Source organism: Choloepus didactylus, chromosome 15, assembly GCF_015220235.1.
Source record: "Choloepus didactylus isolate mChoDid1 chromosome 15, mChoDid1.pri, whole genome shotgun sequence".
Taxonomy (NCBI): Eukaryota; Metazoa; Chordata; class Mammalia; order Pilosa; family Megalonychidae; genus Choloepus; species Choloepus didactylus.
The window spans coordinates 8821733-8847634 of NC_051321.1; the positions used below are offsets into that span (position 1 = coordinate 8821733).

A 25902-nucleotide genomic window follows, 5' to 3' on the forward strand; every position below is an offset into this window, starting at 1 on the left:
CCACAGCCCCTGCCTGCTGCCTTCGTGGACCGTGTGCAGCCAGGGACTGAAGGAGAGAACTGAATGCATGTGCCCACGTTGGGCCATCGGGCACCAGGCCAGTCCCCAGCCTCGAGGGTGAGAAGACGGGTGGGCCTCTTGATGATTTTCCCTTGGGGTCTGGTGGGGCTGACATCGCACCCTGCCCCGGGGTTGGCCCCTCAGGTCGAGAGACACCCCCGCCCGCAAGCTTGGTCCGTGCAGATCATGTCTCCCTGGGACTTCTCTGTGGGCCTGGGGTGGCTAAGCAGGTAAGAGGGAGACGGGGGCGGAGGGGCTGTCTGCCACCTGCAGAAAGTGGCTGAGAAATGGGGAGAGTTGGGGTCCTGGTGACAGCCCTTGGGATGCGGGGCTTTGCGACCACGTGGGCCATAAGCTCACTCGGCTTATGCCCATGCCAGCTGGTTTTCGACAGTGGCACATTCGTTCCAGGGTGGGCACCCTGGGCACCCTGGGGGTTGGGACTTCCAGGGGTGGGTGAGCTCTTTTGTCTGCAACGAGGTGACATTGCCCTGCCCACTGCAGACAGCCCTCATCTCGTCTCTGCCCATTACCCTATCCCCTCCCCACTCGACAGCTGCTCTGCCTGGGAGGGGCTGCTGGGAAGTGAACCCCAGGCAGCTGCCAAGCTCAGGGGCTCTGCTGAGAAAGGCCCGTCCCTGGCGGCAGTTATGTGACTCATCTCCCGAGCAGGACAGGTCCTCAGGCTACCCCCGGCCCAGCCTCCATCCCCCAGGGACCTGGGCCTGTACCCTGCCCAGGCTGCTTGGCGGTGTGGGGGGAGGGTCTGCGTCTCCCAAGCCCAGGCCACTGGGAAGGCCCAGGGGTGAGGGAGGCCTTTCCTCATTCTGGGTGGCACGGTGCCCCAGAGAGTGGCAGTGCGAGGGGTCGGCATCGCCAGTGGGGCAGCAAGGCCCTGGCAGGACTCAGGAAAGCCCTAAGGAAATAAATCCCCTTGCTTCCAGATGAGGGCAGTCAGGCTCGGGGGTTCCATGACTCCCCCAGGCGTAGGGCTGCACCGCAACCCCGAGAACATTTTGTCTCCTGAGGGGACCCAGTGCATTGTCCCCCCCAGAAAGTCACAGCCACTGGGGCCACCTCAGACCACCTCCCAGGGAGGGATCTGGAGGAGTTTGGGGGCAGCATTGTAGAAGGAACTAGAAAGGTCGTGGGACCGGGAGTCAGACCTTGATTCAAGTCTCAGCCCTGACCCTTTCCTTGGGTGAGCCGCTTCCTCTGCCCCTCAGTTTCTTCATCTGTAAAATGGGGAGAATAATATCCACCACTTAACCCACCACACTCAGAGGGCTGCCATGTTCTCTGCCTGACAAAGCAGGGGTCTGGGCTCCGGGAACTGTGCCTGTCTCACCCCCCACCCCGTGCCCACTCCTGGGGCAGCAGCTTGAGCGGGGAGGCCCAGCCTATCCCAGGAGACAGCAGGGCTGCCCTGCCAAGGAGAGCAAGGAGCGCAGGGGAGGGGAGCCCCTTAAAAATGAAGGAAAAGAGAAACAAACCCGCAAGGCCAAATGCTCAGCGCATGCAAGGCCACTGACAAACTGGGGCCCCCCACACGCCTGGGGGTGAGCTGCCTTACAAGCCAGGATTGGGGGACACCACTGGGGAATGAGCTGCCGGCATGGTTCCCAGCACGGGTGGCACATGGGCCCGGCCCTCGCACGCCCACGACACCAGCCCAGGCGGACGGTGGCCTCACGGCTCAAAGAAAGGGGTTGGCTGCTGTGGCCTCCTGGTCCTGGAGTCCCGGGGGCTGCACATCCCCTGGGGGGACTCGTGTCTCGGAGTCCAGGACCGGTTCCTTGGCATCTGTCTTTGTCTAATGGAAAGTCTACCAGGGAGCCCAGGGCTTCCTTCAGGAGACATCATGTCCCAAGATTGACCAGCAGCTTCTGAATTACTTTGGGGAGAAGAGGAGCAATCCCGTTGTCCACTCAGCTGGCTGAATTTGGGACCCAAAACTTGGGTTTTGAGAGCGGTGGCTCGTGGGGACCCCACATGGAAGGCTGGATCTCCTGCGATCTGGCCACCACAGCCACCACCAGGCCACGGGGCTGCTCCCTGCCCTCCCTGGGCCTCGGTTTCCCTACCTGTTAAGCACAGGGACATCGCAGGGCCTCTTGGATAGCTAGGGGTGCCAGTACATGGCGGGGCCGGGGCCAGGTGCCCAAGCCCCTGCTCACCATGCCTCCCCCACCACCCCCAGCCCTTCCTGGAGAAAAGCCGAGGCAGCTGCTGTGGAAAGGCAGTTTATTGAACTACTGACTCCTGGTCCCCTGGGCCTGCTGCCCCCCCAGCAAGCCGTGGCTCCCCACAACCCCCTGTGACGGCAGCCTTGGTCCCAGCGGTTGGTGTCCTTGCTGTGAAGGATCAGTCTTCAGAGGGCCCCCTGGGAGCTGCCACCAGCCTTTGGCTGCGACTCGGGGTTAGAAGGGTGGTGGATGGCGACTGCTTCAGCAGACACTGGGCATGGGGGCTGGAAGGTGGACAGGGGCCCTGGGCGTTCCCAGGCGTCTGGGGTGTGGACAGGGGGTCTGGGCATCCCCAGGGGTGGGGCTGGCCTGGCACTGTTCTGTGCTCACAAGGCCGCAGCTTTTCTCCAGACACATCTGCGTTTGATAAAGGGGCAGTGGGCAAATGCCCCTGAACCCTACTGGATGGCACGTGCACGTGCCGCATGGAGAGGACCAGGTGCAACTGTGCATTCAGAGTGAATGCGCCTGGGGGGCTCGGGAGCGTCCTGGAGGTGCGGCTTCTCTGGAAGAGCCTGTGCTGTCCCACCTCCCCCAGACCTCACGGGGGCCGGGCCCGGAGTGGGCCGCTGGGGTAGGGGCCCACCCCACCCAGGAAGCTCGGGGGCCAGGGCTGGAGAGGAGGGGAGAGAGGCAGAGGGTGAGCTGTCTGGGCAGGGCCTTGGGTGGTCGGGTGCTGGGGGAGGGGAGGGGGCTGGGAAGGTGGGGACGGGGCCCCCCACAGAGCCCATCACTGGTCCACGTGCAGCAGCAGCAGGTCCACGGCCTCTGCCAGGTTGTCCACGTAGCCGTCGGCCTTCACTTCAGGATGGTGCTCGTCACTGGGCCTGGGGGGCGGCAGGCTCGTTAGACGTGGCCCAGGGTTGACGCCTCTGAGGCCCCTCCCAGCACCCAGCACGGGCCTGGCCTTGCCCTCGGTCCCTGCAGGTTGAGGTCAGGTCCACCTGGTCTGTGGCCACTGGCTGCCCCCCTCCGCCCCCACTCAGGGTCCGGGGCATAGCCCCCCCGCCCCCTGTTCCCAACTGTTGCCTCCCGCTGGACGCCTTCTGCCCCAGCTGGGGCACCTGCTTGGAGCCCTGGGGGGAGCAGCAGGGGCTCAGCTGCCCCACTCTGTCCCTGCAGGGGCCACAGCCCTGCTCCACCTTGCTGGGGTGCCTGGTGGGGGTCCCAGTGCGTGGGCGCTGGGGGATGAGGCGGGACCCCTTCCTGCCCAAACCCTTGGGGTCCCTGCTGCCTGTCCCCCACACCCAGGGGGATGAGTCCTTGGTGCTCTCTGAGGCCACGCTCATCCCGGGATCCTTGCAAAGTCCCTTCCAGGCGGGGACTTGGGGCCCTGGAAAGTCCCCAAAGCCACCATTTATTCATTCATTCATTCATTCATTTATTCACCAAACATTTCCTGAGGTCTGCCCGGATGCCAAGGACAGGGACTGAGCCCACAGGGTGAGTGCCAAAGCCTCCAGGGTCCCTGGGCACAGGGGCAGCCCCGCGTGGGGTCTTCATGGGGGTCTGTGGGTTCAGTCCCAAAAGCTGAGTAGAGGCCTTGGGTGGACATGATGCGGGCAGGGGAGGGAGGGACATCCCAGGACAAAGGACGGCTATACAAAGGGGTGCCTGGGAGATTGGGGAGCCCATCCTAGGAGAGGGGTTAGGGTGGGCTCAGTGACCAAGGGGCCAGGCCTGTCCCAGAGAGTGGTGGCCCTCATCCCAGGGGCGACGGGGCGCTCTGGAGGGGCTGGGAGGTCAGGTCCCCTCGCCCAGAAGTCCCCCACTGCTCCGGGTGGCTCCACGGCCTCCCCAGCGATGCCCTGCTTGGGACAGGGTGCCCGGCCCTGCAGACGTCCCCCCGCTGAGGGACCCGATGCTCGCATCAACCCGAGGCCTGACCCAGGCTCCCCGGGACTCGGGAGCTTCCGCCCTGGTCTGGAGGAAGTGAGTGAGGTCGGTTCTGACAACATCCTGAAAGCCAGGCTGTCCCTTTCTAAGGGTTTGGTTTCTGCAAAGCTCAAAGCCCTAAAGTAACTGTCACGGACAAGGGCACTTCCTTTTTAAAGCGTTTTCAGCCCAGCAGCCTGGAGGCCACTTCTGGCTGAGATGCCGCCCCAAAAGGGCTGCTAAGCCCGGGACCTGGGGTGGCCCAGGCGCAGCCCCTGGAGGGGGGAAACAGCGTCATGCAGACACCCCCAGAGACTGGGGAGGGTCGCCTTTTGGCTCCACCTCCTTGGGTGGAGCTCTGTGCTCCCCGCCCTCAGGGCTGGGCAGCTCCACCTCCCCCTGCTGCCCACCCCCCAGCACCATGCCTGCCTCCCGCAGCCGGCTTCTCCCTGCACCCTCCAGGGAAGAGCTGCGCCCCGTCTTAGAGGTGAGGAAAGGGGGAGACTTGCTCCAGGTCACGCGGCCAGGGAGAGCAGAGCTGGGACTGGCCGGGTTCCTCAGGCTCCTGGCCCGGAGCTCCTGCAGCCAGAGCTTCCGAGAGCATGGCCGGCGACTGGCCAGGAGGGCACGGGGTCAGCAGTGCTCGCTCCAAGATGGAGGGGCCTGGAGATGCCAGATGGGGCGGCAGCACTCCCTGGCCACCTGCTCAACCTGCTCACGGGTGGATGCCCCCAGGGCACCTGGTACCGCCAAGGTGAGACCCCAATCCACCATCCTTGGGGACAACAAGGAAATACAAGCGCACACCGCCCCCCTCCCCAATCAGCAACCCGCATGGAGATGTAGGGATTCTAAGAGATTATAGTTTCATTTCTTCCACCACAGACACAAAACATCTAGAGGAAATGGGCATTTAAGGTGCTCATGACCCCACATGAGCGCTGGAATATGAACTTGTCCTTATCAAAAGGTTCCCACGGTGCCACTCCTAGGGAAGCTGTTTGTCGGCACCTACCTGTGACCCACCAACTCCACTCCTCGGTAGGTCCCCGACAGAAATGCATCTCCGTGTTCACCAAAAGACACGTTCTAGAGTGTTCCAAGCAGCTTCAGTTGAAATAGCCCCGAGTGAAAAGGACACCGATGTCCATCAGTAGGAGAAAGGAAAGGCGGGTGCACGCACGTGTTACGGGATGAGGCAGTGACACACCCAGAAGGGACTGCAGCACAGGCTGGGGGGTGGGGACGAAGTGGGCACAACTCCATCACTGTTCACGTAAGGCCAGTGCCCTCGGCCGCATCTGTCTGTGCCTCTAAAACGTGGGCATGCAGTGCTCACGAGTGTAAGGTGGCATCTGCCACTCCTGGAGGTGTGCCCGGGGGCCGCACACCACAGCCCTCGGCCAAGGCCTGCCTGGGCTGGTTTCCACAGCCCTGGAGCCCAGGATCTGCAAATGTGACCTTACTGGGAAACAGGGTCCCTGCAGCTGGACCCTAGTGATGATGGGGTACTGGGCTAGGGTGTGCCCCGAATCCAGTGTGACTGGGGTCCTGAGAAGAAGAGGGGGATCCGGACACAGGGACGGACACACACGGATGGAAGACGGCCACGTGGCAATGGGGGCAGGGACTGGCGTGACCGCGGCACCCACCAGCCATGGACCACCAGGGTCGCTGACAACCACCTGCAGCTGGGAGGCAAGGGGGGCTCCTCCGGCCCCCACAGAACCTTCAGAGGGAGGCTCCCTGCTGCCACTGACACCCGGATTTCAGCCTTCTGGCTGCCAGACTGTGCGAGAATAAACTTCTGTTGTTTTAAGCCACGCACTTTGTGGTACTTTGTTACTGCAGCCCTAGAACTAAGACAGAGGGTTCTCGGGGGCAGAGGGACAGCCAGGGGGACTCAGGCCACAGGCTGAGGTTTACCTGCCCAGGTGCTGCCCTGTCTCGCCCTCCTCCCAGCCTCCCCTGCCCGGCCCCCTCCCACCTGTTCCCCCGTCCGAGTCCCAACTTTTCTCTCTGTAACAGTGAAGTTAACGCAGTCGCCTGGAGCTGAACAAAAATTCCCCCAACAGACCCCCACCTTGATTTATCACCCGAGTCCCCGGGCAGCTGCCCCCCAGGAAAACCCTCCCCTCGGACACCTGTGCCCAGCGCCCCGGACCGGGTTTACTGTCCAGTCGAATGAAGCTGACTCCGAGTGAGGGAACGAGAATTCCCCACCGTAAAGGAAGATGCTTTCTTTGTAATGAGATTCTAGCAAGCCCCCCCTCACCACATATGTTACCTACCGAATGGCGTGCACGGCTAATAACGTTTAATTGCCTATCACTTAAATCCAAGAATCCATTAAAAGAAAGGACTGCATTAGCAGCCGGCCAGTGTTTGCCAACACGCAGCCGGAGAGCGTGGACTTTTATGTCTTAATTTCGTGATGCTGCCGTGGGCTGCGGCTCGCAGGGAGCGGGGGACAGTGGAGGGGACTCGTTCCCGCCCAGGAGCCCCCGAAGTAGCTCTGCTTGGTCCAGCTGACTGGGCGGGGGCTGGGGGGGTGCAGTGACCTGTGACCCCAAAGATGCCAGGCTACGGAGACTGCACCAAGAAAACCAGCACTGGGGCCTTTGGCAGAGAGGGGACGTGTGACGGACCCCCTGCGGGGAGAGAGCTGGGTGCCCCTAGCTGAGGAGCTGACAGAGGGGAGAGGAGAGATGGCGAGAGGGGAAAGCGGGGGAGAGACCGAGGTGGGGGACGGGAGAGACAGACACAGAGGGACAGAGGGACACACACCGACAGAAGAAAGGGAAAGAGAAACGGGCAGAGAGAACGAGGTGACGGCAGAGACGGAAACTGAGAAGGGGCTGGTGGGAAGCAGAGAGAGACTGGGGTGACACTGAGAAACGGGGTACGGGGAGGAGAGAGAAACAGACGGTAGACAGAGACCTGGGGTGGGTGCGTCGGGGGAGACGGGCACGCAGGGAAAGGGACGGGCAGACGGACCGGGGCAGACAGCGGGCAGCCCCTGGCCCGATACCCCCGCCTGCCCGGCAGCAACATGGGGGGGCCCCGTTGCCCGCACCCCGTGGACTCTGGGGGCTGGGGGCTGGCTGGGGCCCCCGGGGGTGCAGTGCTCACCGGCGCTCAGGGCCTCCCTCAGAGCGAACTGAGATGTGACCAAAAACACTCCTGGTGTCGCGCCTGCCCCTGGGAGCCCTCAGGCCAGCCCCCAGCCTGACCTCTGACCTCTGCCCTCGCGGGGTCACCGCCCAATTCCACACTCACGGCGACGAGTACTGTGAAGGAAAGAAAAAGGGGAGGGTTCTAGGGCGTTTGTGGGGGACCTTTAGGGCTCCGGGAAGCTTCTGGAAACAGGGACTTGAGGGCAGGAGCCACGGCCGCTTTGGGCCCCTCTCCCCATCTGAAGCCGGGTCCTTGCAGGGCCCCCAGGGAACATGGCTCTCCCTGTGGGGTCTTGTCCCCGCCTGTCCCTGCCGAGAGCACCGGTTTCCTTTCTCCTCTCCTGGGCGAGCCTGAGGACCCACTCCAGACGCCCCTTTCCGCCTGCACAGCAGCTGGCAGAGTGGACGCTGAGGCCCGACTGTTGGAGGACGGACGCATGGAGCTGCCAGGGGCGGGGGGCGGGGGGACACGGCCAGCATCGCTTCCCCTCCCCCCACCTGGCTGCGCCCCTCTTGGACAGTGGTTGGGGTCTCCTGCCCAAGCCTGTTCCTTCCCTCTCCCTCACCCCCGGCTGGTCCTTCCTCCAGTCCAGCCCCCCACCCCACCCCCTTCGCTTCCTAAAGGGCTCACTGCTGTCCCTCTGCCCTGCGGAAACTGCTGTGGCTCCCGACAGCCCACATCCCAACCCAGTTCCTCAGCAGAGCAGACAAGTCTGCCCTGACCGGGCCCCACCCAGCACCGGACCCACTGCTCTCAAACATTCCCTGCTCTTCCCCACCTCTGTGCCTCTGTCCGTGCTCTGCCCTGGAATGTTCATCAAACCTGCAAACTCCTACACATCCTTCAAGGCCCCACCCATTGTCCCCATCTCTGGCTCTGCTTCCTCCCACATGGCAAGTTGCTTTCTCTTCTGAGCACCCAAGACCTGGGCTTCCTGGAGGGGGTCTCCTGCCCTCAGTGATCCTCCATAGGCCCGGCCCCGAGCTAGCACCCAGGAAGTATCCGGTGGGTGAATGAACAAAGGCCCCACCCTGGGCAGGATGCAGGGTCGTTAGTTACTCCTCCTCAGTCTCCCTGAGCTGAGAAGGAGGGAAGGACGAGTACGGGCAGAAGACAAGGTCTCTCTGTGCTCTGTGGCCTGGACATTTCCCAGGGGCCGTCTCTGTGAAGGTCGAAGGAAAATGGCAGCTGGGCCGGGCCCAGGGACCCAGAAGAGAGCGTCACCTTGCCGCGGCCACCTCTGGGGCACACGTGGCAGCCACACCTCTTCCCCTGGGGAGGAATGTCTGGGGGGCAGGGCCCCTCCTCTGCCCAGCCTCAGTCTGCCCCCGATGCGGCAGTGGCTGCCCACACCGGGAGGGCCCGTGTCCCTGGGAGCGACGTTGGAAGGCTGGCCCAGCCTGGGTGGCGGGGAGGCCAGGGGCCAGGGTGGCTGGCCCAGTGAGTACAGGAACCGGGCCCTGCGTCAGGCAGTGACGCCATGGGGAGGCAGACGCCAACTCCGGGCCGTGCTGATGATGCTGGAAGGACAGAGGGCAGTGACTCATGGGGCCCGAGATGGACACGGCGGGTGAAGGGCGTCTCTCCATCTGCACCCAGAAGCCCCAGCCCCTTGGGGCCTGAGCGGCCATTCCTGAGAGAGGAAGGGCCAGAACTTGGTCTCCTGCAAATGCCGGGGCCTCCCGGGAGTGGGTGCTGCACCCACAACGTGTCCACAGGTAGCTGAAGGCCGACAGCCTGTCCGCCACTGGCCGTGGCAGATCCCAGGCCCGTGCCCGCGGGGTTTCCTGCTGTTCGCCCGCTGTCAGGAGGGCAGCGACACAGTGTGGAGCCCGCCGGGCAGGCCGACGCCCTGACCTGAGTCCAGCTGTGGGCAGGGGCCCACGTGCGTCAGTGCCCGGCAGGAGGGTGGCACAGGGGGCGCGGTGGGCCCAGCCCTCAGACGGGCTCTTCTGTCCCTGTCTCCAGGGCCCACCTGAGTGCTGGATGGGGAAAGGGTCTGTCCAGATGTCAGCAGACACCCCCAGCTGCCCATCCTCCAGAAGGAGGTGCTGGCTGGACCAGTCCCAGGGGCTCTGATCCTGATGGGTAAACTGAGGCAGGGAAAGGGACTTCTTGCCTGAGGTCTCACATACTCCCAGAAGCCACAGGGTCTGTCTGGAAATCAGGCCTGCCTGCACCCCCAGACCCAGAGCTTGCCACCACGGGCAGCCATGGTCCCAGGATGTGGGTGAGCTCGTCTGGCTCAGAGACTGGGGGAGCCGTAGCCCTGCCTGCAGGGCCAGGGACAACAGTGAGCCGGCTGCCACCCCTGCTGCGGTGGAACACTCTGGAGCATGCCCCGTGCCCAGGCACAGCCACTCCACACAGTAGCCCTGGGGGCTGGGGGCTGTGATTCTAGAGCCTTCCAGAGATGAGACAGACCCTGGAGGGGGGCTTGCCCAGGCGCAGCCAGTCAGCGGGAGCTGGGTCTTCACCCGGAACGTCTCGCTTTCACGCTAATTTAGATCCAGCTCATTTAGCGGCTCCTTTCTCGGCACACAGACCCCCTTCTGCACCTGGGGGTCACGGAGCTGCCAGCCGACCTGAGGCTCTGTGGGCAGGTCTGAGACAGGCCCTCAGGAATGTCCTCAACGCCAACCGTGCAGTAAAGAGAGCCCACGTTCACCTACCCCCCACCCAGCTGGTCCCTCTGGGTGGAGCCCTGGAGACACCTTATGTCCTTCTTATCTGTGGCCTGTGGTCACTGGGCACCCAGGGGACCAGGCCTGAGCTGGGGCACATTCCCGCCAGGCAAAGGGGCAGTGAGGGGCTGGCAGAGCTGATTCCCGGGCTTGAGCCAGCAGGGGAGGGACTCCACAGGGGACCCAGGCACCCGCCGGCCACGGGGAGGAAACGGGGCCTGTTGACAGCTCGTTCGGCCAGGTGGACCTTGTCAGTCAGAACCCACCCCGCGGTGCCAGCTGCTGCTTGTGCAGTTCTCACTGCCCCCTGAGAGGTGCAGACCCTCTGCAAATGGGCTGGGGGAGACATGCATGGCTGCTGCCTGGCACGCTGGCAGTCTCAAGAGACTCACGCTGACAAATGAGGCCCCTCCAGCCCCCTGGAGTGTGGGGCAGCTGCTGGACCCCACGCTGAAGCCCAGACGCCATTCACATCCACAGTAGGCAGTGCCAACCAGTGGCCCCTGGACACATCAGTGTTTTTCTAAAATGGAAGCTGGAGATCTAGCTTCTTTTGAGAATCTGGCAGATCCAGTACCCAGGGCCGGCACGCCACAGGATGGCTGAGGCATGGTGGCTGCCTTATAAATGTGATGAGAGGCTTCCAGTTTGCCACACTCCCCACCATTCTCTACGGTCTCCCTATTTCACTCCACAGCATCACCTGTTGCCGCTGTACGTATCTGAATTTGCTGCCCTGCCCTAAAGCTTTGACTATCTGGGACTCATTCTCCAAGGAACAGGTTGCCTCCTCCAGGAAGTCTTCCCTGAAGCCCACCGCCCCCACCAGCCCCAGTCCTCACCTTGGGTGGGTACAGCTCTGTGATCCATGGCACCTGGGCTGACCTCATCCAAGTTCAGGTCACTCTCCCGCAACTGCCTGTTTACTTGTCCAGTGTCCCCTCCAGACTGTGAACCTTGTGCAGGGACGTCCGGCCTCAAGCACCCAGAAGCCAACCCAAACCCCATGGCCAAGGCCTGGCTAAGTGGACATCCTAACCGGACCCTACGAGGCACCCCCGGGCTCCTGCTGCTCTCGGGGCCTGTCGGGTGCCCAGCAAAGGAGGCCACAGCACCCCAGGGCTGGTCTGGAAGAGCCACAGGCCCTGGCTGTGGGGAGCGTCGGCACCCAAGGCTGGGGGCGACAGCGAGCCTGGGAAAAACAGGAGCCCCCGGGCATTGCTGGTGGGAATGTGAAAAGGGGCAGCCGCTGGGGAAACAGTCTGGCGGCTCCTCAGAACGTAAAACATAAAATTACCCTGAGACTCGGCGCTCCCCTCCTAGGCATAGCTTCAAAAGAACAGAAAGCAGCAGCCCTGCTCACGAAAGCCACGAGGGGGAAGCCACCCCCGGGTCCGTCAGCAGTGAGGCACAAACAAGATGCACTTATCCCTGCAATGGAATATTCTGCGGCCGTAAAAAGGAATGGAGCTCCGATACGTGTGACAACGGGCAGGAACCCTGAAAGCACTGTGTTGAGTGAAACAGGCCAGCCACAAAAGGACAAAGGGATTCCACCTGCATGAAACTTCTAGAGTAAGCAAATTCACAGACAGAAAGTAGATTAAAGGGTACCAGCAGCTGGGAGGAGGGCAAATGGGGTGCTGTTCCTTAAGGGGTGCAGAGTTTCTGTTCGGAGTGATGAAGAATTTTGGGAATAGATAGTGGTGATGGTTGCACAATATTGGGAATGTAATTAATGCTGCTGAATTGTACACTTAAAAATGGTTAAAACAGCAACAGAGAAAAAAAAAAATGAGAAGCAGCCCAAAACAAACCAGTAGAGAGGGGCCCGAGAGGCGAGGGTGGAGCAGATCCTGGCCCGCTACCCGCCCACGAGGCCACCCCAGAGCCGGCCCCACTTACCCCGCAGCCCGGCTCGGCCCCCTCGCACACCCCGGCCTGCGTGTTCCTCCTGCCGTCCCCGAGTGTCCCTGCCTCGGCGCCTTTGCTCAGCGGCCCCTCTCCAAGAACCTCCTCTCACCCCACACTCCCCTCCACAAGGCCCAACCCAGAGACCCCAGGTCCCCAGAGAACATGACTGAATGAATGAATCAATAAAGGAATGAAGGAAGGAATGCTCCTGCCCCTAAAGGCCTCCGTAACACATGCCAGGGAATCTGGTGGGAACCTCAAAATGGTCCTCCCAGTGTCACGGGAAGAGCATCCCGAGGAGGCATCTGTCCCGGGGGCACAGCACCCTCTTTGGGGCCAGGGAGCAGCTTACAGCGTGGCTGGGCACCCCCAGAACACCCCGACCCCGGCCCCTGGCCCCCACCCAACCCCTGAAGCGAGCCCCGCCCGGGCAGCCATCACACCCCCATGACGCATACGTGTCCTGGACAGAGTGGGTGCCTGAGGGGCTGGACAGATGGACGCGGCGCACACCAGATCGAGGGTGGATGAAGGGACACCTCAGGGGCCCACTCCTGCCGGGGAGCGGGTCAGTGTCCTTGTGGGGCCTCCCATGGGGCTCGGGAACCTGGCGGCTGCACGCCCAGCGAGACTGCCTGGGACGGAGCGCCACAGCCTCCACGGCAGAGATGCCAGGCTGGCCGTGCCAGGGGACAGATGGCAAGTGACACACTGTGGCCTTTTCTGAGCCAGAGAAGGTACTGCCCCTGCCTGTGTTCCCCAGCCTGACGCTATTTATAACAGCACCGTCACCGACAACCCTCCCCGCCAGGCACCAGCTGGCCACTTTCCACGTGTCAGCACACCTGATTTTCACAGCGACCTAACAAGGTAGGTGCCACCCAGGCCCCATCTTGCAGCTGATGAAATGGAGGCCCAGAGGGGGCGAGTGGCTCGTCCAGGGCCATAGCCAGGGCAGGAGGTCTGTCAGCCTCCCCAGCCTGGGCCCGGAAGCCACTGCAGCACTATCCCAACCCCCAGGGAGCCAGGGGTCGGACGCACAGGAGGAGCTGGCCGCACGGGGAGGGCAGGGCAGGGAGCTGGCCTGAGAGCTCGTCTCTGCAGAGGGACAGGCCTGCAGGGGCTGGGAGCTGGCCGGTGGGCCATGGCACCTCCAACAGCTGTTCATAATATTTTGATAAAAACATGTTGAGCACCTGGCCTGTGTTTAGATTAAAAAGAGTGGGCCCGGCCCCTTGCAATCTGCTTTCCAATGGCCAGTTCCCCCGTGAGGTCCGAGAGCACACCCAGGATGGCGTGCTCACTTCAGGCTCCCACGGAAATGCACTCCCACCCCCCAAGCCCACGGGTGCTGCACACCCCAGCTCTGAGCTCTCCCTGCGGAGGCCCAGGAGGGAGGGGCATGAGCAACTGATCCCCCCAGCCCACGCTCAGCGTGTTCCCCGCGGGTCCTGACGCAGCTGGAGCCACTCAGTCCCATTCATTCGAAGGCTTTGGGTTGTCCCCACCGTCACAGGCAGACCTGGGCGGCCAGGCTGGGGCCTCTCGTTGGAAGGTGGCAGCACACACTGATGGGGGTCTCGCTGGCACTTCCTCTGGCACATCTTAGGAGAAGGCACCACCACTGCCCCAGTGACAGGAGAAGGAACCAAAGCTCAGGACGGGCAAGGAACTTGCCCAAGGTCAGCCAGCCCAAAGGGGCAGAGCGGAACTCGCACCCAGAACCCAGGCCCTGGTCTCGTTTGGAACCGAGACTCCTGAACCCAAGGCCTTGGCGCCACCCGGTGCCCGTGAGCCGGGCGGCTTTCCCTGGTGCTGCCAGGGCTCCAATCTGTGGAGCTCTCCTTCCATGGGAAGTGTGTCCTGAGCTTAGAAATTCAGCTTCGTGAACTCCATGGCCTTCCCGGGGACTCACACAGGACTTGTGGTCTAGGAGGTCTGTGCCCGGTTTGCGTGCATTCCACTCCCAGGGGGTTGAAACAGGCGCTTCACAAACGGGGGACCGCAGGGCCGCTGGGCATGTCAGATGCGCTCAGCTGCCTGTGTCCTTGGTGATGTGCAAATTAAGAGCACGGTGTGACCCCCTTACGCCCTCCAGGATGACTGGAAAAGTCTGACATGGCGAGGATGCAGAGCACTGGGGACTCCTGGTCTCTGCTTGGGGGCGCAGAATGTGTGGGCGCTCTGGAAGGGCACTGGGCACGTCTGTCCTAAGGCCAGACCCCTGACTGCCACGTGGCCCACGAGAAATGGGGCCACGTCCCCCAAAAGACAGGGAAGGGAATGTTCCTGTCAGGTCCTAAGGACTCCCAGCTGGAAACAACCCAAATGTCCATCAGCGGAAGAGATCAGTAAACTGTGGGCGATTCATGGGGTGAAATACCATACAACAAAGAACAGGCGCTTGACACACACCACATGGCTGAAAGGTGGAAGAGGCCAAACTCCAAGGACCGCGTGGGGGGAGCCTGCTTACAGCCAGTTTCAGATCAGGAACAACTAACTGGTGATGGTGGAAGGCAGCAGACTGGTTCCCACTGGAGGGCACCAACCGAAGGGGAACGATGGGGCCCTCAGGGGTGTGGGAAACACCCCATGTCTTCATCTGGTGGTTTTAATTAAGGGTGTTCCTATGAAAAATTCACCAGCCATAAACTCAGAACCATGCACTTTGCCCTATGTGAGATAAACCTCAATAAAAGAGCTAAGGAAAAAAAGTGTCCTAGATACAGAAAGGCACATAATGCTCTTTATACCGGGGCAGACCCAGAGGAAGTCCAAAGAAATCCCAGTGAGGAAGGAGGGACTACCTGAACCAGAGGCCTGGGAGTTAGAGGGGGAAAAAAAAGTTGCTTTGAGCTCCCTGGCGGCCAGTGGGTTACAGAGAAGTAGATGACTGACTGCTCCTCCCAGCAGCAGCGGGAGGCCTTGCTGCCGACCTTCTGTGCGGGACACAGGTGGCCTTCCTCGGTGGCTGAGGCTGCAGCAGGCGTTTTGTGGAAGCTCGGACTCCTGTGCAGGAAAACTTCACAGTGCCGTTACCTGTCCGAGGGGGACAGCCCAGCTCGCTGGCCTCTCGACGCATGGCATGGCAGGTCATCGGTCGTTCCGCTGAGGGTCCACTTGCTCCCCACATTCTGGCCTGGCCACCCCCTCGTTCAGACGTCCCCTCATAAGATCAGATTTTGGAGTCTCCAATCATACAATCGGGGGGTGCACCAGCTGACCCTGCTGGTCTCCCCCTCCTGTCTCCCATCTGTGATGGGAACGTCCACCTCAGAGGCCGACGGGAGGAGGGGCCGGTGCGGCTGGACCCGGCAGGTGGGAGGAGGTGGGCACGGGGCCGGCTGCGGGGGGCAGTGGGGGCAGCGCAGCCAAGCAGGCCGAGTGGAATTTTGGAGCCTGGGTTTAACGAGCCCTTCGGGGTCTTATTGCTGTGTTCCAGCCCTGTACATAACAGGTCTCTGAGGGGGCTCTGAGGTGGGTGGAACCATCACCCCCTCTCCCTGGCAGCACAGTGGGGAGGGGCTGCAGCTGGTCCCTCTCCAGTGTGTGGACCTCACCCTGAGCTGGAGGAGTCACCCCAAGACAGACGTACGGGCAAAAGGGAAGGGGCAGGCCCGGGCCCACTAGATGACACGGTAAAGGAAACGCTGCCCGTCGGGGGCTCTGTCGGGAACGACCTGAGCTAACTGCCCGTCACCAACACAAGTCGGAATCTTCCAGCGCTCATGGGGTAGAAGAAGAAACTGCACCCAGCCCTGCTCACGACCGTCTCCAACGCGGGAGCCTGGGAGGGACGCCCCACTGCAAGCATGTCAGCTCTGCCCCCAGCCACGCTCAGTGTCTGCCGCCCCGGGCGGAGAGGAAAGCACCGATGTCCCCTGGCCACCAGACGGGGATCACCAAGGACCCCAGCTGAGGCCACTACACTCACACACGGGCTCTGGACCTGTGGGACCCGAGTTCAAATCCCACCCTGAGCAAGCACCTCCCCTTTGTGAGGCTTGTCCGCTGTGGGCCCAGATGAGACGATGCCTAAGAAGCACCCAGAAAGTGATCAAGTCCGCCTGGTGCCAGCCAGCAGCACCCAGAGGAGACGCAGCAGGGGAGGCGAAGATCTGCAGAGGTGAGGGGCCTGGGCAGCGTGCCAAGGGCCAAACCACCTCGAGCGGCACCGAGAAACCTTTCCTGGAGGGGCTGACCCACACGCCAGCTTGTGGGTGCCGTCCTGGAGGGGTGGGTCTGCCTGGCCACAGCCCCCACCTCCCCTTCCACTGTATGGGACTCTGGGGGGCCCGGTTGCCTTCTGGTTCGTCATCCCACCCTCTGCGAGGAGCGGACGTGCCCCTCATTGCCATCCTCCTCCCTAGAGGTGTAGCCGACAGCATTTCTGGGGTTTTTCTAGTGAGTAGCATTTCTAGTGAGTTGCTAGAAGATGGTAAGATCCATAAAAAGAACCACATTCCTTAACCCCATTCCTGGAAATCTTTCCTAAAGACTTAACTCTCCGAAGTCTCACACACAGAGGCTGGCATGTGGAACGCTTGCAATAAGCGTTTGCTGAATCAAAGGAAAAAAGCTCTAGGTCACTGCAGAAACTTTCACGACAGTGCTACTCGCGATGGAAACAGCGGCCGCCTCCACATGCAGCCATCACGGAAGGTTTCAGTCTCCGGTGGCACGTCCCCGCCATAAAATATTACGCAACAGTGAACACAGCTCAGAGCAAAGGGTTAGGAAACAGCACTAGAGGGGAAAGCAGAAGATGAACGTTCTCTGTGCACATGACCACGGCTGTAGAGGACAGAAGGGAGGAAACCAGAGGAAATAAAATGGCTGCCTAAGAGTGGTGGGATAATGGGTAGAACTTTTTCTCTTCTAAGTTCCCCTGGAGGCTGCAGGAATGCTGTCTTTATTATGCTGTATAGAATAAAAAGCAATTACAAAAGCGAAGTTTCTATTTAGTCTTGCCACCGTGCCATGGGCAGTATTAACAAGGCAAAAAGTCGAGGCCAGTCCGGCCAGATGCAAACAAGGAGCGCCAGCCATGAGGGTGCCCATCCAGGCCGGGCAGGGCAAATGCCACCGGTTCTGCAGGCCGTATCAGTTAATTACAGAGTGAGGGTCCACCCAGGTCCACCACAGGGCCCCAATGTCAAGCACGCACCACCCCGAAATTGCCCGGCCCCTCTGCCCGGTCCTCACCCACAGGCCGCTGGCCAATGGGCACCAAAGGCCGGCTCCTGCCCTATACCCACTGCACAAAACACACAACCAGAAAAAGAAAAATGAACCCCCAAACTCGAGAGCTGGAGGACTTCTACGGGCTCGAGTGCAACCCCGCATTTCTCAGACGAGGAAACTGAGGCCCAGGGAGGGGTAGACACTTGCCCAAGGGGGTTCAGGTCTGGTTCTTGGAGAGAGCTGGGCTTGGGCTGGGCAAACGGGCTGCCTCCTGCCGCCCCCAGGCAGCCTGGCAGGGTGGCAGAGCCCGAGCAGAGGGGACTCCCAGGCACCCTCGTCCCAGGGCTCTCCCTCTTCAGCCTGCCCTGCCACGTGGGGGCTGGGGAAGGGGGCAGTCCCCCCCAGGTCCTCTACTCAGACGGGGAAACCGAGGCAGAGAAATGGAGGGCCCAGAGTGAAGCGGCGGGAGGCTGGCTGCCCCGTCCCCCCATGTTGACTTAGCACCTCCCATCTGGGTTCCCCGACAGGCTGGCGGACGCCTCCTCATGGACCACGATCCGCGCAACACCTCGTAAATCACCGACGCGCCCGGTGAGGGGGCCATTCACCCCGGCCCTCGGGACGGCAGCCTGCCCCGGCTGCACACCCCACACTGGGCCGACTGTGTGCACAGGGGCCCCTCCAAGCTGCCCTGCCCTGGACCATTCCTAGACGGAATCTTATTTTCCTCAGTTTTCATCTCCTCCAGACCTTCAGGACATTTACTCAACACTGCTTTGATTTTGCTCAGACCCCTGGTCCTGAGCCACCATTTACTGGGAAGCCATAAACTGTCCCCAAACAAGCCTGCCCTGCGGCCTCTGGGGGCTGGCGTCTGTCCATGGGCCTGGCGTCTGTCTGCAGGCCTCCTGTCCATCCACTGGCCTGGTGTCCGCCCGTGGGTCTGGTGTCTGTCTATGGGCCTCTTGTCCACCCACTGGCCTGGTGTCCGTCTGCAGGCCTTGCCATTACCTGGGGCCTGGGCTCAGATGGCCTTTCTCACCGATCCTCAGTGGGGGGCGCTGGAGAGCTGTCCTCTCCTCTTTGCAGACAGGGAAACTGAGGACCCCAGCCCCGGCGCCCTGCCCCTCCACGTCCCCACCAGCCTTGGTCTATACTCTGCAACCGCTGCTCTTTTCACTCAGGCCGCACGCATTTATCTGATGCCCTTCCCGTAGGCTCTCACAACCCCTCCCACGTGCAGGCAACTCCTGAGGGATGTCCTGCAGGGAGGGTGCCCCCGGCCACGGACTGGCCTCTGCCATGGTCCGGCCTCAGTTTCCAGCCCTGTAACATGAGGGAGGCGGCCCTGGCCCAGCAGGGCCTCGGTTTCCACATGGATCTTAGGCGGAGGGTCCCGGCCTGTGTTGCTTGGAGCTCGGGCTCCCCAGGGAGCGTGGGGGCACTGGGGTGGGAAGGCAGGCCAGGTGGGGGGGTCAGGCTGTCCTTAAGCCCCACTCCCGCCCCCATGCAATGGGGGCCTCAGCTCTGCTCCTCTTCAGGCCCCCACCCAGGGCTGAGTGGCCTTGCTCCCCGTCAGTGGTGCCCAAACCCATCTCCCATGACTCAGCTGACTATCCCTGCAGACGGCAAGATTTTGTTTCTCTCTGGAACCTTGCCAGCCCCCCACTCCCAGTGCCCCCCAATCCTTGTGCCTCATGCTGGCTGGATTTGCAGATGCCTGCTGACGGCAGGTGGGGGTGTCTGGTCCCTCGGGGCCCATCTTCCCTTTAATGAACAAGCCCGACCCCAAGAGCATTTACCCTGAGCCCGCCTCTCCTCCCCTTTGGCCAGCTCTGCCAACTCCACAGCCTGGCCGGGGGCCACTCTGCATCCCTAACCCACTCTTGGGTCTGGGGGAAAATTTCATAAAAGAATGGCGGCCGCAGGTCTTAGGCTGGGTGAGAGCCTTCTCTATGGGGGCAGGATCCCGTTTCGGGTGGGGGAGTTGGGCGGCAGCGCCTACGGGTGACTGCAGTCCCCACGCCACGTGGCCCTGCCCGGGGTCCGAGCCCTTTCCCGTTGGCACAGTATCCGGGGCTCGTCTGGTTTCCCAGGCAAGGAAGCAGGAGCAGAAAGGGGCCATCCCCGCCCTCGGGTGGTGCAGCAGGAAGTGGTGAAGCGGGCCTCAAGCTCACTTCTCCTTCCTCGCCCCCCACCCCACCTTCCCTCACTGCACAGGCCCGAGGAGCCCAGGGCAGCGGTGGGGAAGGGGTCACAGAGTGGCTGCCTCTGGGGTCCCGGAGCCACCCCCTCCCCAGTGCCCGGGTCGGACCCAGACTCAGACCTCAGCGCAGAGAAGCCCTCTCAGCTCCCGTGGCCCCTCCGAGCACCAAGGTGCCCCCAGGACGTACCCTTCCTGCCCCCACGGCTGGAGTCCGGAGCTATCCCTCCCTTCCCTCCCCAGCCTTGGCCCTGGTTTCTGCTTCCTTTTCATGCTTTTGCATATAAATAAACAGATGTAAATCAATCAATTAAAACTTCACAGGCATAAAGGAATGTGGATAGGGACATCCGGGGAACCCCTGCGGAAGGTTCCGGCACGTCCCCACGGCCCACGCGTGCCCCCGGCCATTCCCTGGCAGCTGGCGGCGCTGCCCCTTCCACAGACCTCAGCCCACGCGTCCTGGGCCCTGTGCCCAAAATGCTTTTATTCTGTATTCTCCACTTTCCTTCATGTGCATTTGGAAGGAGAGATTGAGAGAAAGAGAGAAAAAGAGAGACAATGTCATCTGAATGCACGCACGAACTGCTCACACCATTCTTGGGAAACAAAGATGGACGAAAAATCTGCAATGCCGGGCAACTGCACATTGATTTTTCCGAGGGGGTGGGGTGGGGGTGGGAGAGAAGTTTCCTGAAAGGACTTGGCTTTGAAACATTAAGTCAAACAACTGGAATTGGCAAGGGGACAGCTCTGGAGCAGGGCGAGCCTGGAGAAACTGCCGGCCCAGCACGCCGTTCCAGGATGGGGAATAAGGAGCCCATTCAGTGGCCGCAAGTGGGGGTCCTTCAGTTCAGAGGGGCGGTGGCCCCAGAGACCCTCGGGCCTGGAAGGAGACCCAGAGCCCAGCTCTGTGGAGGTGGCCAAGCTGCAGAACGAGGCCTGGGAACCAAGTGGACGGGGTTGTCAGCAGATGGGCAGAAGGACCTGCTCCCTTTTTGCTCACAAAGCAAGGAAGTGTCAGAGGACGGGCACTGCCAGGCCAGGCCCTGAATGGCGATTAAAGTTGCAGAGGGGGTGCCCCTTCCCACTGAGGCTGACGCACATTCTCACATAAATTAGTGGTCCAGCTTCCCTGTGCCCTCGGCAACAGGGTCACATCGGGCTCAGCACCTTCTCCGTTTGCAATCCTGTCGTGGGCTCAAGTGACTGAGCCGTGTCTAAGCCACTCTGTCTGTGGCTGAGCCCACGTCACCTGGTTAAAGCCAAGTTTTAATTTTCGTTGACCAGTTTTTGGAGTTGAGCCCTGAGTGGCGGGCACGGCTCTATCTAACAGTTGACAGCGTTTGCACGGAGCAGATAAGAAGTTAGGGTCTACAATGTGTGCTGAGTCACCCTGACATCCCATTTGTCAAGTCTGAGCCCCCGAGGAGGCCATCTGAAGCTCAGAGCTGCTTCCAGAGGAAAAGGCACCTGCCCCTCACAACACAAACTCCCGTGCCCCCGCCAGCCTGCTCTGCACCGACGCCATGAGCGCCTGAGCCTGCTCCGGACAGATGGTCCCAAAGGCCATGTGTGCAGCCCGTGGCAGCCGGAACGGAGTTCTGTGGGGATCCGAGCAAGGCCCAGGCGGAGGCGCTGGTCTCTGATGGCCACGGCCATGTTTTCTCTCAGCGGGTTTCACGGAGGAGGCACCCCGGATTCCTTGCAGAGTCCTCATGAACTGCACCACTGGGGGAGGGGCCCTGGTTTATGGGGCGGCACGGTTATAAATACCAGGCTCTGCTGGCAGCACAGCTGGCGAGAGGCGAGGGTCTGATCTGCCATAACCTCCCTCAGCCCCCGGGTTCCACGTGTGCGCTGTCCCCTGCCCCTGCCCGGCCCGCTCAGCTTCAGCAGCCAAGGAGACCCCTGGGGTGCGGCCTGGCTGCCCTCGGAAGGCAGACCTGGGAAGCCGGGCCCCCCGCCCCACCCCACGCCACTGTCACGGCAGGGCCTGGCGAGCCAGAACTGGCCAATAGGGATCTTTTTTGTGTGCAGACTTTCGTAAAAACTTCTATCTTTCTTTCGTTTTCTTTCTTTCTTTCTTTTTTTTTTTTTTTAATTAAAAAGCATAGATGGCTACCCCAGAGAGCAGTGCTTACGGCCGGCTGCAGGGGCCCCCGGAGCCCGGGCTGACACAGCTGTGCCCGCGGCCGCCTTCGAGCCAGGACTGTGCGGAACCCCACATTGGGCACAGGTGCCTGTTCAGTTGGGCCAGGTTTTCTTGCCCTTCTGATACATCCCCTCAAGCTCACGGGCACCCGAGAGGGTGGCACTGCCGACATGGGGGCTGCCCTTGCTCGTGCGTTTGGACCCGGGATCCCCGTGGCTACAGAGGCCTGCTCGGCCTGGGCCTCGGGGGCCTCTCTGGTCCGTAGGAGGCGGGGGATGACTTGGCACATAGTTCTTTGGTTTTTTTTTTTCCAGGGCGTGTCTGGCCACACCTTGAGAATAAGGAGCCAGAGCCCAAAGGCCAGGGGCGGCAGAGATGGGGGACAGTGGTGACAGGGAGGGGGCAGGCAGAGCAGAGCCCCGGGAGGGCGGGGAGCTGGGGCGTGCTGGGGTGCATCTCGGCAAGGGGTGCAGGCCATGGAGGCAGGGATGGGGTCACACTGGATAGTGGTGAGGCCGGGCCTTGGCAAGAACAGAGGGATGGAGAAGAGAAGAATCAGAAAGGAAGAAAGAAACATTTGGACAGAATTGTCCACTGTGGGAGGCAGAAGTCGCAGCTGGCTGAAGTGATGGGACAGGCCACTCCCGAGCCCATGGGGAATCACCCACGCCCACACCCCAGCCTGCAGCTCCCATGGCCTGCTGGACCTGTGTCCCCACCCTGGGTCCCTTGGGGCTGGCAAATGGGGAGGACCTGAGGAGCTGATGGGGTGGGGGGTCACTCGAGGGCCCCCCTGTCCAGCTCGAGCAGTGATGGCCAGGACTACCACCCTCTAGGGCCACCTCCAACCAGCTCCAGTCCCCGGGCCTGGGACCAGGGTGAGGAGCAGAGATGACGGACGTGGGGCAAAGATCTTGACTCTGGAACTTTCTGAAGTCCTTGTTCTCTGGACACCTGGCTTCCCTTCTCAGGGGAATGGAGGCTCCTCTGAGAATTCCTGAGAGTAGCAGACTTGGATGCGGCGGGGCCAAAGCCCCGAGGATGTTCCCGGTGGGGACATTTCTTACGGATTGGGATTTACTCATCCACCTTCTCCCCTGCCCCTCTCTACAGCCCAAGCAGAAACCCCTCACCTCTGCCCACTGCTGACCATTCCGTGCTCTGCAGAGATTAGACGGAAAGTCTCCTCCCCGAGGAGCATCCACACATCCTTCCCTCCCCAGCCGCATCAACACAGCTGCCAACAAGCACTCGGCATAAAATTACCTGATGCCTACAATTGTTGAAACCAGTTTCACCCCCAGAAAGAGGGGGAGAACTGCATTTTCTTTATTAGCACATAAATTAAGTGGGGTGCCCCCGGCGTGTGCTGGGGCCGGCTTGCGCCAGTTCAGGAGCACTGACCACACATGCCTCTTGCCAACGCCACCTTCAGCTCAGAATCAGCCAGAGGGAAATTTACACCACGGAACGCGGCAGACGCTACAGATCAGGACGCACGTGTCCCGTTCTCCCCAGAAAGCTGCTTGTTACGTTTAAAGCACACTGCTTACACTTGCTAACCCCCAAGTTCCTTTTAGTTAAAAACAATTCCACATGACAATGATTTATACGTCAACATATAAATAAGCCTGTGTTCATGGATGTACAGCAGGACAATTTCCAAGAAAATGACAATAAAACCTAATTAGTATTAAGCAGGGGAAGGTCTGTTTAAATTAGCAAACCTTTAATTTATAAAAGATGTCTTGAGTCATGAAAATTAATGTCAGAAAGGGGGAGGCCCGCAGGAGAGCCACTGCCTCCTTCCTGCCTGCGAGCCTCTGGGTAGCCGTCTCCTCTGCTGGAGAGCCTTCCCTTCTCGGCCGCCAGAGAATCTGTCTTTCCGTCAAGACTCAGCTCCTTTGTCACCTGCTCTGTGAGGCCTCCCTGGCCCTCTCTGCAGACAGTGCTGGCTGCCTCCTTCGCCAGGCAAACTCGGTCCTCGGCTCCGTGCTGCATCTGGGCTGGCCTTACCATTCTGTGTTGAATTTAGGTTGAATTTATTTCTCTCCCACAAACCTGCTTGGTCCCCCAGGCAGGGGCTCCATCTCACCTGTGCAACTGACCACAGCCCAAATTAGACCATGCTGGGGGACCGGGGCTCCTTCCCCTGACTTCTGCTCCCCTGCCAGGAGGGAGGAACACTGGGGGAACATTCCAGGCCTTTCCTTCCACCAGCCCCACCCACTGGGGTGGAGATGGGGAAGGGGGAGGCCTCAGGGCTCACCTGCTTCGTTACCTGGAACCTCCAGCAGGTCGGCCTTGGTGTTGCTTTACAAGTACATTTAACAGGAGCAGACCCAGGCAAAAATGGCAAGTAAACATGGGACAGAGATGGCATAAGGGTGGGCTATTCAAAAACGTATTGGAACAGCCGGTTTTCCACGCGGAAATGAAATCCCTACCTCACACCATGCATGCAAGCCAAATTCAAGTAGATTTAGAACCTGAATGTGCAAAGCAAAACTTTAAAACTTCTGGAGGGGAATGAAGAAGAAGATCTCTCAAACCATGAGGAGGGAAGGATTTCTGAGACAAGACAGACAAATGCACAAATCACAAAAAAATTATTGATACATCTGATTATCTGTCAATGTGAAACTTTAATTCAGTAAGACACTATAAATGAAGTGAAAAGATGAACCACAGACAAGGAATAGATATTTGCAACTCATGCAGCTGACAAAGGAGTAGTTTCAAGAATGCATAAAGAATTATTACAAATCAATAAGAAAATGACAAGCAATGCACAGTGAAATGTGCAAAGGATGTGAAGAGCGAGTTCACAAAAAGGAGGCTTGCATGGTCATCAAACATTCAAAACGGTGCTCAAATCTCACTAAAATTAAAGTAACTGTGGATTATATTAAAACAAGATGCCATTACCCAGCCCTCAGATTAGGAAAAGTTTTAACAATCTCATAATATCAAGAATTGTCAAGGACGTGGGGAAGTGGGATTCTTTTCGACTGCCGGAGGGGCTAGAAATGGGCACCCCCTGCTGGGAGAAATCAGCAATCTCTGATCAGTAAAGCTGAAGACGCAGGTTTGCTCTGAGCCCTGATGAGAGGGGCCACGCAAAGTGGTTGTTAAATGAAAGAAAAAATTTCTGGACCCAAAACTCAGACCTGCATGGAGAGATCTGGTAATATGTACATTAACGAGCCCTCCAAGGTGACGCCTATTTACCCTGGCAAGTCTGGGGAAAATCGTTCTAAGCAAAACCGCACATTTCCACAAGGGGACACATCCAACACCATCACGGCAGCAAAGATTTAAAATAATGGAAAAACTGCAAACAGTTCACATGTCCATCAACAGGAGCCTGGAAGAGAACGTGGGGCAGTCATACCCTCCTGGCCAAGCTTTGAACCGCTCATTCCAGGGGACGGCGGCCAACAGGCCTCCAAAGAAACAGGTTCAACGATGCGTCCCCCTTGTCGGTGCCACGGTGCGTGGACACGGTTGCGGGAAGTTGGAAGAGGTTTCAGTGCAGTGATTGATCTACCCTTCCGAGGAGTTTGCCTCCTTTAATAAAAAGGCAGAAGTGGCTGCAGCTGGCCAGTTTCCATGGTGGGGGACCGAGAGGGGGCCTGCCCAGAGCAGAAGAGGCTTCTGCAAGAACACTCAACACACTGGTTCCGTGAGCTGCTCCTTAAGAGAAGGGTCCTGGGGTCACACTTGCTTGGGGAATGTGGGAACCTCACCCTTTCTCAGAGAGTTACAATGCATGCTTGCTTCCTCTGAAGTGCTGGGGAGTCCTGCCTTAAGACCGTTTCAGTGCAGAGACCCAACTCCCAACCAGCCCTGGCGTGGAGGTGGGAGGGGCTCAGTCCTCTGGACGCAGGTGTTTCACCTCTGGGACCTTCGGCACCTCAGCCCAAAGCAGCCCAGCACTGCCCTGGACTTACCTGCCACTGGAGGAACCCCCTTCCCATGTTATCCCCCTTCCCGGGAAGCCCCTCTGGACCTTGGTCAAGGCCTCCGAGCACTCTGACGGTAGACGTTGCCAAAGCGGACCAGCACTCAAGGATGGGAAGAGTTTTTTTCCAAAGGTCAGACCCAAAGCGTGTGACCCACCCGTGAGCGCCCAAAGGGGCTCGGACGCGGGTGGGCAGAGTGGGAGTGCCTCGTGGGCAGCGGCCAGGTCCGACCCCCGCTGGGTCTGCCCCACCCCAGCAACCCGGCCTGCAGCAGGCTTGGCACAGGCATGCACACAGGTGGGCCCCCCAGACCTCTCCAGACCCCTCCTCTGCCCGGTGGGCACTGGCCCCTGTGCCCGTCCTGAAAGAGCCTGTTTCTCCCCATATGGGGACACCTGTCTGTGTCCTGCTGCCCACTGGTCTGTGAGGTCCTGGA

At 60.5% G+C, this 25902-nt stretch overlaps 1 protein-coding gene across 2 annotated transcripts in view; it reads right to left on the reverse strand.

Moving 5' to 3' along the window:
- Positions 1 to 2290: 2290 nt before the first annotated feature.
- LOC119510135 (phospholysine phosphohistidine inorganic pyrophosphate phosphatase) overlaps positions 2291 to 25902 on the reverse strand; it is a 137948-nt gene continuing 114336 nt past the window's right edge. Inside the window, exon 7 of one of the 2 annotated variants that reach the window (XM_037804266.1) lies at positions 2291 to 3133. In XM_037804266.1, coding sequence (XP_037660194.1) covers positions 3037 to 3133 — 97 coding nt within the window. In that variant the 3' untranslated portion in view covers positions 2291 to 3036. The remainder of the gene's footprint in view (positions 3134 to 25902) is intronic. The other variant, XM_037804267.1, reaches the window with a different exon arrangement.